General features: G+C 44.5%; 1 protein-coding gene across 1 annotated transcript in view; it reads right to left on the bottom strand.

Moving 5' to 3' along the window:
- The window catches only part of LOC119172520 (methionine aminopeptidase 1D, mitochondrial), a 73015-nt gene that overhangs the window by 31480 nt on the left and 25583 nt on the right, over positions 1 to 15952 (bottom strand). The window contains exon 2 of the mRNA XM_037423661.2: positions 4130 to 4321. Within this exon, the coding sequence (XP_037279558.2) occupies positions 4130 to 4321 (192 nt within the window). The remainder of the gene's footprint in view (positions 1 to 4129; positions 4322 to 15952) is intronic.

Consider the following 15952-nt stretch of genomic DNA (forward strand, 5'->3'; position numbering starts at 1 on the left):
AAAGACAAATCACGCTCTTTGAGGACTGCAATATAAATATTCCAATAACTGTTCAATCGTGCCACTTAACTATCGTGAATATTTCCAATGACGTAACCTACTTGCAGCCAGCAAGCGGACGATTTGCAGGGTCATTCTAGGTATTTATCGAATGTGGTGCTCAGTGACAGTTCAATAAAAGTGTAGTACAATGAAATACTTCTCCAAAAGTTCATCAAGAGGGTCATAGAAGTGTTTGATATAGAGAACAATTTAATAGAACTAGGTACAATATATCCAGGCTCATTATAGATATAACAAGTTGAATCTAAGTCTAAATAAAATGAACATGTTAGCATACCTCATTTTTAAGACAAGCACTGTATACAAGAATAGTAGTATCTCATGTTGCAATCAAACTACACTTTAGAATTTTACTGTCCAAAGTGCTGTAAATAAAGTCAGTGTGCAGAACAAAACAGTGTGATGATTCATTTCTTTTTTATGGGAGTCAAATCAGCTTTAGTAGTGACTTAAGTTACAACATATTTGATCTCTTCACTAAGAGTTCTCAATCAACTTATAGTTTGTTTATCTTGAGACAATAAATGAAGCTTGTCAGTTCTCAATGTTGTTGTAGTGCTATGACCGCCTGTAAAATAATTTTTGCCTCATCAATCTACATTTAACTGATTAGCCATAGTTAGCAGCCAATTGAGAGGCACTGCTGTGCTTGTGCAGTGTCCAATGGCTAGCATGTTAGTGCCAGCAGTGCCACCTTATGGGAGCGAGGTTATCTGGGCGCTTGAGAAATTCTTTTAGGGGCAAAGCTGCTTAAGGCATGGGTCTGTCCATTCTCTGTCGTTGTCGTACGTAGCCACCGGGATGCGAAATGGGAAATGGCGGTACTTGGAATGTTCACTAGATGGATGCATGGACAAACGCATGGACGGACGGACGGACGGACGCACCGAGCGGGTACGTGCCACAGGGGATGCGAGATGGCGGTATTTGGAGTGTTCACTAAATGGACGCATGTACGGAGAGACAGACAGACTAGAAGACAGACGCACAGATGGACAGACAAGCAGACATACGGACAGACGGACACACAGACGGACACGTGGATAGACGCACGGATGATCGCGCGGACGGACTGAAGGAAAAACAAACGAACGGATATAAACGTGGACAGGCTGATAGACGCTTCATCCCAATCATCATTCACTCCGTAAATATGCTGTGATGTTTTTCTCTTAGTATTAGTGGCAGATTACCATTAATGATTTGATCTTATTCTTCTAGTTATTTCACTCTCGTGATTCGGCTCCGTGGTTTGGCTCCGTGATTATTACCTATCCTAAGTAGACATATTCCTTTACAATTTCCAGCATCTCTCCACCTATCCCAAAGTGCTGTTTTCTGCCGAGACCGTTGCACATTTTGTTAGTTTTGTGCATATTAGTTTTTTTAGACCTACTTTTGTGCTTTCCATGTCCAGTTCAGTAATCATGAGCTGTAATTCGTCCCCTGAGTTACACATCAAGGCAATGTCATCAGCAAATTTCAGGTTACTAAGATACTCTTTATTAACTTTTATTCCTAACTCTTCCAATTCTAGGGTCCTGAAAATCTCCTGCAAACGCACAGTGGAGAGATCGTGTCTCCCCGCCTTACACCCTTCTTTATTGGGATTCTTTCGCTTTCTTTATGGAGAACTATGGTGGCTGCGGATCCTCCGTAGATTTCTTCCAGTATGTTTATGTAGGGTTCTTCGATGCCCTGATTCTGTAGTGCCTGCATTACTGCTAATGTCTACAGCTAATGTCTACTTACTGCACTTCTACTTTGACATTTCCCGTCAACTGACGAGTTGTGCGCACCTGTTTTGCGACCTAATCGGCTACTTCTATATGATTGTTACGTTGAGCCTATACATCGCGGGTGGTTGGAGTGTATAAAAATTAAAGACAAAAAATTTTTAAGTGCTAAAGAATAGACAGGCGCTGCCTTTAAGGCTGTATCCTATTTTGTTGAAGTTTTGAAGTAGTAATTAAAACTCTGGTAAATAGATATAGAAGTAGACAGTGGCCCTCAGTTGGGAGTCGGATATACATTCTAGTAACGGGCCTTTTCCGGTTAGGTAGTTTGCGCATGCACGCCGCCCTCGAGGAGGCACGCGTTATGATTTTTGGTGGCCAAAACGTGACGACTCGTGCAAATCAAGCGACATCTGGTGCCACAGACATGCAAATGTTTGCTGAAAAAGAGAGCTGTGAACGTAGGCCTCCGAGATTACCTACCACTATGAGGTGGACCATTTCGCAGTCTAAGAGCCACCAGTTTTGATTTCGGCCATCTCCACTTGGGGTGCTGTTCGGACTAAGAAAAGGCCCGTTACATCCACAGTTAGCCTAATAACGTTTGATGAAAAGGTAAGGAGCACATTATTTCTAGTTCTAGAAAGCAGCGAAAGGCGAGAAAATTCGTACAGAAGTAATGACGTGTCTGAATTACTCACCACAAAGCGTCAGCTTGAATTGCTAAACCCCAAGGACTCTCAGCACCACACTCATACACAACGATAAGTCCATGCGACACGTTCAGCTCGTAAGTGCTTCTAGGTATTGTCCAACGTTTGAGGAACGCAACTGGTGTTGATGGGCACTAATGCTTTAGACTAAGTATTTTAAACTTGCCAGTTGGTTTACACAGTATACAATTATATTAGGTGCTGGAGGAAATGTAGAGTAGAAAATTTAATCAAATAATAATACGAAGGATATATTATGCCTGCTTAGCGCAATACCGCCTCGTTAAACAGGTGCATGGCAAAAAGTTACTTATACTCGAGTTGTTGCATGCTGCAGCATGTTAATTTGGCTTACATAACGCTCACAAGCTTGAATTTATGTCAAGGTGTTCATGCAGCTCGTTGCGTAAAATTCGAGCTGCCGTTTAATTCAACCGCAACGTAGGTTGACTGATGCGGCCCGCACTCTTGCATTTTGGGGTGCTTGTTAAACTTGAACTGCCTTCGAACAAATCCATGTCTGTCCACGGCTGAGTTACTGTACTTCAAGGGTGCACTCTAAAAAAAAAATTAGCATAAAGCTTGGAACCACAAGCATAGAGTTAGTAACAAGAGCTGTTACTAACCTTCTTGGGAACTTACTATCTTTTCTACATAGCTTGCAACCTGACAAATTTTTAAGTTCAGAGGCATCTTATATGGGATTATATGAGCTCAGTTTGGCCAACTTTAAAACATTAATGTATTTTATAGCCTAAAATATGCACCTTGCCAGTATTAAACTCCAGCAGCTATGGGAATTCACTTTGCAATTATTCAATACTGATTACCATTTTCTCCAACTTTCCTGTGAACAAAAAAAAGGAATGTTCTCACACGCCTACCATTTCTGTCTCTATGCCTACCTCTGACCTTTTAATATGGTTAAATATAGGCACCAATGTGCTAGCATCTCTATGCATGAAAAAATTCTTCATGAAGTCTATCATATTTTACACTCTGCAAACAGGTGCATAGTTACCATGAATGCCGAGATCAGCCTGAATTTGAGTGCATTCATCAACAACCATGAAGCTACATTAAAAAAAAAAGTCAGGTTCTGTAAACATCAAGAAAAATAAAATGATATATGAAAGTAAATAATAAATTAAACTAAATGTAGTTGAATGAGGCTCTTTCTTATGCAAACCAAACATTTCACATTGTCATAATGAAAATTATAGGTTAAATAGCCCTTACTACTTGACGCATAAGTTCACAAAGCAAGGAGAATGCCTAATAAAACTTCCAACAAATATTTTATCATATCTGGTATTCTAGGGCTGTCCCTTGCCAGCTTGCTCAATCGAAGTTGTCCATTACATGAAGTGGCCAGATAATTTTATGTTTACATCATAATCAAAGAAGTGTTGTTTACTTAAAAGACAATATTAGAGCTCTTAGGTGTCTAAATCAAACAGAAGCATGCACACATAATGTTTAGTCAGTAAGGCACAGGAAAAAGGTGTTTGCAGGTGTAACAAACAGTAAATTGCAATGCAAAATGGCAACAAACTGGAAAAGCAAGACGAAACACTGCAGACTTAGTAAATGAAGCAAGATTGTGTGTGCACTTACACTGACGTCAATACTGATGATATCTCCATCGCGCAGCGGTCTGTCATCGGGTATTCCGTGGCAGGCTACGTTGTTCACCGATGTGCACACAGATTTTGGGAACCAGCGGTAGTTGAGGGGCGATGGATAGGCATTGTTCTCGATGCAGAGCTTGTGAGCATACCTGTCAAGTTCATCTGTAGTGACTCCTGCCTGCAGAGCGTAAATCACACTTGTGAAAAATACTCACAAAAAAACATTTTCTTGTGAAAATAACAAAAAGCACAACAAAATGGTTTAGCCTTATTGGCCCACACGGGGATTTGTGAAGGACATAAGCCAGCCTTGTCAAGGGCTTGTGTGGAAATTTTATTTATTTATTTATTTATTTTTTATGTTTGGGAAAGGTTGAACGTTAATAGCCTGCATCTGGCGGAGAAATGTATGAGGCCTGTCTGACGCGTACAGACGCCCCGCCGCGGTGGTCTAGTGGCTAAGGTACTCAGCTGCTGACCCGCAGGTCGCGGGATTGAATCCCGGCTGCGGCGGCTGCATTTCCGATGGAGGCGGAAATGTTGTAGGCCCGTGTGTTCAGATATGGGTGCACGTTAAAAAGCCCCAGGTGGCCGAAATTTTCCGAGCCCTCCACTACAGCGTCTCTTATAATCATATGGTGGTTTTGCGACGTTAAACCCCACATATCAATCAATGACACATCCAGACACGTTGGTTCAATGTTCTCTTACCGAAGGACTGGGTTTTCTTTCCCAGCATTTGAAATGCAGAGTACAAAATACTTTGAAATGTATTTATAATTTATTTATTTATTTATCAAATACCCACAGCACCTGCATAGGCAATACAGTGGAGGGAATACATAAAGTACACAATAAAAAGCAGTGGTTACATGGAGAAAACACGAAAACATGATCATAACTATAATTGTACATCCCAAGATGGTTATGCCTATATAATAACATAACGTAGCACGTGTACAAGTTATGCATTTGGACTTACGATAACAATATTTGCTGGTAACCGATTCAGGGCTCTAATTGTAATGAAGAAAAAGGACTTGCTCAACATAGTACTTCAATGTCTTCGAAGAAGACCCATTGACCGGGTCAGATGTCAACGCCCGAAAAACTTAGGAAACGACACGTCATCTGTCTCAGCACCCAACAAATGCAGAACATGCGACAACCTGCCATGTAAGACATGGGTAGAAACATAAGCAGAAAGAACACATGCAAAGACCGCCCAAGCACACAAATTTCAATGCAAGTCACTAATTGCTCAGGGCAAAGAAGTTCAAACTGATATATGGAGGCTCGAGCTAGAAAACGAGGCTTGTTCCGCAGAAATACGTAAGCTAGAGAAGAGTTCTGTGGCTGAAGGTGGATGTTGGGTATTAGGACGTAATGTGCCTGTAAGGATCATGTGAAAAAAGCTCCATTAGTACACGCCAGGACCTCATGCGTCCTGAGGAGCTCATCACCGAGCATGATCAGTCTTCTGGCAGTATATCTAGAACAAAGAATGCAATTGAGCTGAAATACATGCAGAAAGTATATCCCATCTGTATAGCTTACACTGTGTACCCAGTGTAAGCTACATACACTATGTAGGTGCTCAGAACAAAACATTTCCTATCAGCAGTTGGGCCCAGTATAAAACTGGAAGAAACACACAAACTAGTAGTTTCCATAATGCACTAAACGATGTCCCTATGCCAAAGAATGGTCTCGAACGACAATGATTTAGGAGTCAGCATGACACTGGGGTAGTTAAGGAGCTGCCGAAAAACTTGGATACAAGTTCAGATAAGCATGCACTTTCGAAAGAGACACACTTTGCTGCAAGCCGAGTAAGCAAGATTGTTCCACTTAGTAACAGAGAGTGGCATCATGAAGAAATAGTAGGAACTATGTGCACAAATGTTAGCTGTCTTTTGAATGGCATGCACAACAATTTATTCCTCCGAGAATAGCTCTTGCACTAGTACTCTAGTGTCGGTCACTTTTATCTACAGAGCGGAAGCAAGGCCATAAGAATAGTCTTGCAAACACCAGGATAGCTAACAAAGCCAGTGCGGGAACTTCTGAATACTGGAAGGAAACAATGCGACCCTACGTCTCCGATAGGGGGTAAACAAACAGAGAACGCACGGAAATGCAGCTGTAAGTCAACCCCCTTGGAAATCAATCTAAGCCAGGCAAACAATCGTGAAGTTAGCTTGTCGTGAAAAGGAAATCATGTTCTTTCAAAAAACTATCACGACAGCATGACAATAAAAAGATAAATGAAACAAAGGAACAGATTTACAAAGGGGGAACCCCAAAAGGAAACATGCTTGTCTCTAGGTGATTGGAATGCAGATGGCCGCCAAAGCGGCCGAGGAAGTCCTGATCGTGGATGCTACTCAAACAGCCTGGCGTTTCAGGGTCGTACCAAATGGCGTGATAATGCTCGCAAAAGGTTTGTGAGATATAACAAAAGTGAATTCATTTTGTGGCAGACTATAAATTGTATTAAATGTATTAAAGAAAGTGACATATCCTTGTTGTTCTGACCTGCGCATCACCGAAATTGTTTGGTTAAAGACAAATGCACTGCAACGCTTACATTCCTTTGTGAGGTACATTGAAGCCAATTATGATGACAGCTACAATTTTCATGCAGAATGCTGCATTGACCACCAACCTTTTTTGTATTGCCATTGAAAATTTTGTGCAAACAGTTTGTGATACAAGATTGACCGGTGTTCATCTGCATATCAGTCTATGCTCACTCGCATGCATCAGTCTGTCAGACAGAACCAGGATAATATCATTTATGCGTGCCACAGTGCGCTGTTGAGACAGTGTGAACCTTCATGTTAAAGTGCACCCCTGGGCCCTGACATTGCAGAGATGACAACGAAGCAGTGTCAAAGCACGAGAGCACCTGAAGGAAATAACAGGAGCACCACCATGTGCGTTGCCTCTCTGCACGTGCCCACGTATCGTACACACAAGTAAAAAACAATAAGCCAGGTTGTCCTTTCAGATGAAGCAAAAAGTTGGAGCGAAAAAGACGTGTTGGCCTGGCTAGACGTCAACATTCGGGAGGTCAACATTGTTGGATGGTACCTCCTTGGGCGTCAAGCCCGAAAGACTTCAAAAACGACACATCTTCCCCTCCGGCACCGACTGGACACAGAATCTCCGATAACCCGCCTGGCTCTTTTCGTCCAGAACACGCAACGCAGCCAAGCCAAGGTTTATAGCGTGAGTGTGGCGTATATTTGAACCGACATGTAAAGATATTTTGTATATTATTTTGCTAGCTGTGCTTTGTATTTGTGTTATTTGTGCCTTTTTGTGTTGAAATATGTTTGTGTGCTGTGCCAGTTACGTCTTCTTCCTTGCGGCCCTAAGCAGCGTCTCACATGACTCATAAAGCGTTCTCCCCGAACCTTACTTTATAAGTCATGGTGTTGGATAGAAAAAACCTCCTGAGCAACACTGGTCGTGCAGCTCACATCAACATGCAGCACATTGTAACACATGCAGATGAAGCTCGCCGTCTGCTGAAAGCTCCTGGGTGTATCAGTAAGCAGTCATTGGTAATGATTTGCTTATTCTCTTTCTATAACTGCATTTTAATATAAAGTGTCGTGTTTGGTGCAAAATTATTGAGCCCTAACACACAATCGCACTTGATTATCTGTTAGTTCTTGTAAAAAAAAAGAATTTTAAGAAAGGATGGGGGCTCGTACAGAGTAAAAGACAATGATGTTAAAATGGGCCTTCTGCATCTGCTTCAGTCTCTCACGTATTTAATATTATTTTGGTGCCAAAATGCCGGAGAACAATGACCTTTAGATTCATATCTTTAATTCGAGGCCACTTACTTCTACGAACACAGAGGCAAGAAAACCTGCTCCAATCTGTCCAGCCAAAATACCGCCATTGGCTGAACCACAGACAGTGGCAAGAAATACCAGAGCTCGATTTTTGCAGACAAGCCAGGAAGACTTCACTGAAAAACTACGGCACTGGAAGAGGCTGCTCAAGCACTGGTGGCTTCGTTCGAGGAAGGAATGTCTGTATGAACTTCGCTCGCTTCATCACTATCAACAGCACAAATAAAGACTTAAAAGTGGACGACATAGTGGTTGTCAAGGAATGCCCCTCATGACGTGTTTGGCTATTTGGAAGAATAATGGACCTATATCCTGGGCGCGACGGACTGGCATGTCGAGTTCAGACTCAATGCGGGAAGGTTACCAAGCCTGTCCAAAACTGTACCCACTAGAGATGCCATCAGTTCTGGCGGGTCAGCAGAATGTAAAAAAGTAAGTGGTTTAATAAAGAATGAGAGCTCGTAGAGAAAAGACGATGAGGTTCGAATAGACCCTCTGTGTCTGTATCAATCTCTCACATATTTAATAGCTCTCATAATCATCTAACAAGAAAAATTAGTGAGTGAGCAAACTTTATTTAACCAGCGGATTGAGGCGTGGGCCCTAAGCTGTGCCAGGGGCGGTGGAGAGACCCTGTCTCTCAGCCGCCTCCCGTGCTCGCTGTATGGCCCATATTTGATCTGCCCGATCTGAGCTGATCAGCGTGGCTCTCCATCGCGCCCCAAGCTGTTCTGGGGAGACTGCATTGGCCTCCTGTATCTGTGTGCATTCCCATAATAGATGCTCTAGGGCGGCGCGTCTCATGCTACATAGCTTACACGAGTCATCTGGGTATATTTCGGGGTCGATGCGATTTAGGTGCTTCGGGATGGAAAATGTTCTAGTTTAAAGTCGCCTCCAGTCAACCTCCTAAGATCTGTTTAACGTGGAGCTAGGTGGTGGAAATCTGCACCTCGACTTTTGGTAGAATTGGATAATATCGCAGAACCTAAACATTCTGTCCCTCTCCCACCACTCCTCTCCTGCCGGTACCTCATGTGAAGCTCCATCGTGACTGCGGTCAGTGAGACCTCGCGCTACGCGGTGAGCCTCCCCGTTGCGGTTTGGAATGGGGGACGCACACGGGGTGTGGGCTGGGAACCATATAATATACCTTTCTTCTAACTCCTCGGATGATATGAGATTTGCCTTGCAGAGGAGTATGTTAGTTGCCTCGGGAGATATTCTTCCTCGTGCATAGCTACGGATTGCCGACTGCGAGTCGCTGTGACATACCTACACTTTGGGAAAATTGTGGCCTGTGCTATAGCCACCTCTTCCGCGATTTCTGAATTATCAGAGCGTATGGAGCACGCGCTTACGCATTTGCTGTCTGTGTTTATTACTGCCGCAACGTAGGATTTGTGACTAGGGTACTCCACTGCGTCTACGAACAACGCCTCCTTTTCTCTGCCGTAGGCCTTAAGTAGAGTTCTAGTGCGGCTTTCTCTTCTGCCCTGATTAAGTTCGGAGTGCATGTTTTTGGGTAGGTTGGGGACCTGGATCTTTTCCCTGATCACCTTTAGAACCGACATTTTACTTCCTTGTTGGCTATGGTAATTTATCCCCAACTTGTCAAGGATACTCCGTCCTGTGCGCGTGCTGGCTAGTCTCTCCAACTGGGCAATCTGTTGCACTTCTATCAGCTCCTCTAAAGTGTTATGTAAGCCCAGTTGAAATAGTTTCTCGGTGCTGGTGCTATCTGGAAGGCCTCAAGCTTGTTTGTACGCCTTTCGTATGAGTGCGTTAATCTTAAGTTTTTCGGCTGTATACCAGTTTAGATATGCCGCTACGTATATAATATGACTTATGACGAATGAATAAATAAGCCTGATGATGTTAGCCTCTTTCATGCCCTGGGGTTTATTTGTGACTCTCTTGATTAGCCATATTGAGTTGGTGACTTTGGTTACTAACCTCTTCACGGTTTCGCCGTTTGTACCCTTAGACTCGATGATGAGTCCAAGGACTCTGATTTGTTGCACTATAGGAATAGTCCTGCCGTTTTTGGTGTGAATTTGGATCTCTTCGCAAGCACGGTCTCGGTTGTATCCCTTGGGTGGTCTGCCTTTAAGCGTGGGGCGATACAGGAGGAGTTCGAATTTATCTGGCGAGCACTCGAGGCCAGTACCTTCAAGATACTCCTCAATAGTGGTGACGGCCTCCTGTAGCCTGTGCTCTATCTCTCTGTCACTACCTTCACACGCCCAGATGGTGATATCATCTGCATATATTGAATGATGTATTCCGTATATTCAGTTAAGCCGCGCCGGGAGTCCTATCATTATGAGATTAAACAGCATTGGCGATATAACCGAACCTTGCAGGGTACCAGCACCGCCCGTAAGCCTTTCCTCAGATCTCAGTTCTCCCATTACGATGGATGCCATTCTGTCTGTTAGGAAGTCCTTGACATAGTTATACGCTGTCGGTCCTAAGCTTAATTGGCAGATCTGATGTAATATTGCCATACGCGATGATTTGTCCAAGGCTATTGTAAGGTCTAATCCTAAAGTCGCTCGGGTAGCTTTTGTTTCGCTGTCTAGAATCTGCTGCTTAATTTACAGCATGGTGTCTTGTATGCAGAGCCGTGTGTGGAACCCTAACATGGAATCTGGGTATGTTTCGTTTTCCTCAAGATAGGTGTTGACTCTGTCCAGAAAAGCGTGTTCCATCAGCTTTCCAGCACAGGACGTTAGTGATATGGGGCGTAAATTCGATAGATCGGGGGGTTTCCCGGGCTTGGGGATGAGGATTACTTTAGCTTTTTTTCCACTGTTTCGGAATAGTGCCCTCGGTCCAGCACTCTTTAATATATCGCGTGATGTTTTCTATGGCTTGGTCGTCACGGTTCCGTAGTGTTCTGTTGGTGATCCCGTCTGGTCCCGGTGCAGATTTGGTGTTTAGCTTCTATAGCGCAGCCCTGATTTCAGCCACGGTAAACTCCTCATCTAAGAGCCCGTTCGCACCTCCGATATATGGTCCGTGCTCTATGACGGGCATGGCGGGAATGTACGTGTTGCTAGCCTCAGCGATAAAGTCCTACTCACTGCCGTTATACCGGTGTACCAGTTTACGCAAGGTTTTCTAGTGTGCTGATTTGGTGTTATCTGGGTCGAGCAGGTGTTTGAGCATGCGTCATGTCTGGCTAGCATTCATTTGGCCGTCAAGACTATTACAAAATTGGTCCAATTGCTCTTTGCTTAGCTGTTTACATTGTTCTTCGATCTGTTTGTTCAGCTTGGCTATGCGCTTGCGCAAGGGCCTGTTGTGCCTCTGTCCCCGCCATCTATTCTGAAGTGATTGCTTGGCCTCCCATATGTGTGCGAGACGGCTATCAATCTGCTCTAAGGGTGCCCTTGAAGTGATAGTTCGCGTTGCCTCGCTGATGTCGTTATTGACATCTTTGATCCAATCTTCAATATCGCTAATAGGGTCTTGTTTTTTCGCATTTCTAGCTTTCCGAAACTTATTCCAGTTGGTCCATCTAATCTGTCTCTGAATTTCTGCGGCAGCCAGAATATCATGATTTCTAATATTCAATGATCACTCCCTAGATCATTGAATGTGTTTTTCCATTTAGCGGTCCCCACGTTACGAAGGAACGTTAAGTCTGGAGTGGTGTTTCTCGCAAGCCCAATTCCCATACACGTAGGGGAGTCGGAGTCGGTGATGAGAGTGAAGCCTGTTTCTTGAATATCCTGCCACGTTTTTTCCTTTGGCTCTTGTGTATCCGTATCCCCAAGCACTGTGTGGAGCGTTAAAGTCTCCACCTATGATGAGTGGATTGGGTCCCGCTATTTCTACGGCCTTCTTAAAGAGAAGAAGGAAGCGTCGTATGCGCGTGGGATTGCTGTACAAATTCAGAATAAATATGCTCGGAGATTTTTTTTCTTGTAGGGGCAAGCTGTACGAGTATATGCTCAATTTCTGTGATGGGGGTGTCGTGGCAGATTGCTACGAGTCCCTTCCTTACAAGAGGGGTTAGTGTTCTAATATCCCCTGTTGTGGGGCGGATTGCTTGATATCCCGGTAGCTTAGCTAAATCATGGGTTTCCTGCAAGATTAGAACATCCGGTTTGGTTCTGTCCCTAAGGTGTCGTTGCAGGACTGCTCTCTTCCCCTCATAGCTCCTGCAATTACACTGCCAAATAATTAAGTCTCTTTTTCTGGGCTTCCCTATTTTGAGTTGGCTATCGAAGAGGGAGGAGGATGAAAGGAGGCAGGCCTCATGAAATTGGTTGATATAGCCGCTGATGTGGTGCCCTTAGATAAGTGTGAATTGCTTTCAGTGCTTATTGGAAGGTTGGCAGCTGGAAGTACCGGAGGTGTCCTAGGGTTGAGATTGGCAACGTTAGCTTCGAGCATCTAGTCTATTCATGATCATAGATATTGCAAGCAAGAGATTGTTGGTTGCCTCTGCCTGTTCCTTAACTGCTTTCTGTATTTCAGACAATGTTTGATTAATGTTCGAGGTTGGTGCCGTAATTTTATCATTAGACACCTGAGATTTTCATTTGAGAGGTGGCGGGGTACTGTCCTCGTCCATTCGGTTATCTGGCATTTCTTCGAGGCGCTCTTGGGCCGCGGAATGCATTTGACTTGAAGTTCTATCTGTGCTCTCTTTAAGACTTTGAATTTCCCGAGTACGCTGTGATATCAATTCTCTAAGCTCAGCGTTTTCTTTTTTCAGCTCGGCTATATCACTGACATTATGCGCAGTCTCCCGCGAAGGCTCAAGGCGCATCCCTTTAGCCACGTCTGACCAGCTCACCGTGAAAGCCGGGTTCCCTTGATGGCCATTGCCACCCCTTGGCTTAGACCGGAATCTGGAACGGGACGGAGAGCGCCTTCTCGGTCCCGGAGACTGGGAGGTGTGGCCCCGTGGCATTGTGCAGGACCAGGATCTTGATTTGGACTCAGACGTTGCCCTCGTTTGGAATTTGGACCTGCCGCGTTCGGTTGGCTTGGAGGTAGGGGGGTAGTTCTCCTCGTGCGTCTCGAAGTTGTCGGAACCACTGGCGTTGTTTTACAATGTAGGGTGTCTTGAACTTGGCCCTGCAGAGTTTGTCGGCCGTGGGATGATCCTTGCCGCACAGCTGACATCGTGACTGACAGTGGTGGTTCTCGCTCGGATCAGGCGTTCTAGAACCCGCACATAGCTTGTCGTTTGTCCTCCAACACACGTCGCTCCTGTGCCCAAGTCTGTTGCACTGTGTGAAAAAGTCAACTTGTTTTCTGTATAGTGAACAGCGTGTGAGCACTCCTCTGTACATGACGTGCGTTGGGACTCTGCTGCCGTCAAAAAGGACTATCACTGTCATGGTGTTGCCAAGACGTTTGGCTGCGATCGCCGTAGGATTTTGGGCAGTTATAATTGCTACGGTGATGTCCCGTGGGGTTTCGTTCAAGGGAACTCCTTTGATTACACCTTTGGCAGTGAGTTCCGGGGCCGTCTCGTATGCTCCCACCTCATACAACTTGTTGTTGGCTTTGATGTGCTTGATACCTTGGTATTTGTCTGCATGGTCTTGGTTTGGGGTGCTGAAGACCAAGATGTTCTGAAAATTATTCGGACAAATTGTGTCCGTCTCTCTTTCTTCATAAGGGATCTCGGCTGCTTCGTACACAGCTTTGTCTAGCTCCGTTAAGCTGAGCTTGGATAGCTGCAGTCCTCCTCTTGGCCTTATAACTATATTATAGTCGCCTGTCGGCAGTCTTGGCATTTTGCTGGCTCTGCTTATTCAGGCTATCAGATTTGCACCGCGCGTTCTAGGCGTTCGGGTAGGGCTAGGGCTACCACGGCGTTGCTGGCTACCTTTCTTAGCACGTTTTCTGTTTCGAACTTCTGTCCATTCATTGCCTGTGTCATCTTCCCGTTGGGTGATGTCTTCGTCTTACTGTTGGGTGGCGTCTTCATTCTGCTGCGATACCTCCATTACTGATGATTACGGCCTGCATGACACGAACGCCGAGGCCTGGCTATCGTGAGGCCGCCCCAGTCGACGCGGAGTGCCGGTTGCAGGAATAGTAGGCGCTTCTTCGTGGGGGCTGGTTTTCGGTCGTAAAATCTCGAAAAATGATCACCCACCTTAGAATATGGTCTCTTCGGCTTCTCGGTGACGAGAAGAATCAGGTGGTATATAAATCCGAGCGGTGCCTGGCTGTATTCGCTGCAAAATCATTCTATGAGAACGGAGCCGACGTGAAGAGTGTCCATTCACCTCGGCGACCGCAGCGACCTCCCCAAGAAAAACTAGACCTTAAATCTTTCTTTCTCTTGTTCATGCATTATGAAAAACATTTGCTCCCATTTACCTGCGATGTGAAAGGGACAGACGAGCAGATCTATCAGCTGTTTCATATTGCTCACATATTCATTGTGCTATGCTATGGGCTGGTGGGAAACTCTACTGAAAGAATAACTGAAATCTGAAGCAATGGGCATATTTAAGGTCTCATAATGAACTACACACATTACGTGCAGCACATAAATTGACTTGCTAATGATGTGAAAAATTTGCGCTATCAGCTCGATGGGCTTGTAAAAACTTTCAAAACAGTTCCAGGGTCCACTCAATGTAAAGTAACTTGAGCAAAGTATTTTAAAGGGCTTTGCAACAATTCTTAAACATGGTCAGAAAATGCTGCAGATTGGCTGTTAAGGGGAGATGCTACTCGAAAGAAAAAGTTGCTTTAATGGCAATCAAATTTTTCTGCTTTATGCTGATTCATTTGCTGATTTTGTTTTTATATTGATTTGAAATATGTAATCAGTTTTAAAGCAAGTTGCATAGTTTCATTTTTTGCATCATGACAATTTGTAAAGTGTAGCTCTTTTTAAACGCACTTTTTGAATCACTGTACTTGAATGGTCATGAGCCATTTGTCACGGAATGCCGGCCTTCGATGCATAGAGCCCTGCCAGAAGAAAGACGGAGCTGCAAGGCAAGCAATAGAACGCCTGTGATGGTGACAAATGAACACTCAACTGTCCATAATGATGATAGTGCTGCACACACTTCTTGGCCCTCGCTGAGGAGACAGCAGCCCACGACCACTCCTTCGTCTGGTATCTCCGACATCTTTCGGGGCCTCACATGTAGCCACTTCCAGTTCCAGATAATGTCCCAACAAAACCAAGTCCCATAGTCTTGAAAGGTATCGTTAACTGGAAGTGGTGGGTACGGTGGCACAATGAGTCTCGTTCAGAGCTAAATGCACAGCAGGCAACGGCTCATCGCTTTCTTCACCGCTTGTCGAGCTCTTGAGAGCCAGAAGCACTCACCTATGTTGTGTACTGTCGCTGTCACTTCTCCGTGCATGACTCGACGATTGCCGTAGGTAAGCATTAGCTCAGTGAAAGGATGTGAACTTCCAAATAGAAATGAATACTTCACATCCCAGCTGTCTTTGAGTTTCTGTAACTTTCCACTGATATGTAGAAGCCCGTTCTCGTCGATAAATGGGTGTAGTTGCCCTACCCATGAGCCACCGTTCGAGCTTTTGTTTCGTAGCCAACTTTTCTCACCAGGAAACGATTCCATTTGAACTTGCCCAAATAAACACCTCTTGGCTGCTAATATTTCTTTAGCAGAGATAAATCCATCTTTCCTAATCATGAACTTAGCGTTGGAGACACGGAGCTTGCTGGTAAGTGGGTCCTTTCGAATGACTTCCCTGTGTGGGCAGTAGAATGGAGGGTCATCCACTGATTTCTAGTCAAGTAGAACTTCAGACTGGCCAGAAATAATGTGCTGATGAAACGCTGTACCGTAGTTTTCAATCACTTCTTCGAGTTTCAAAATACATTTAGTCAGATCTTGCAAGCGATAAATCGCGACTCTGTAGCTGCCTTGAAGCAACTCGATGTCCTTGTGTTTCCGTGACAGAGCTGT

This window comes from Rhipicephalus microplus, chromosome 4 (assembly GCF_043290135.1).
Source record: "Rhipicephalus microplus isolate Deutch F79 chromosome 4, USDA_Rmic, whole genome shotgun sequence".
NCBI classification, from domain to species: Eukaryota; Metazoa; Arthropoda; class Arachnida; order Ixodida; family Ixodidae; genus Rhipicephalus; species Rhipicephalus microplus.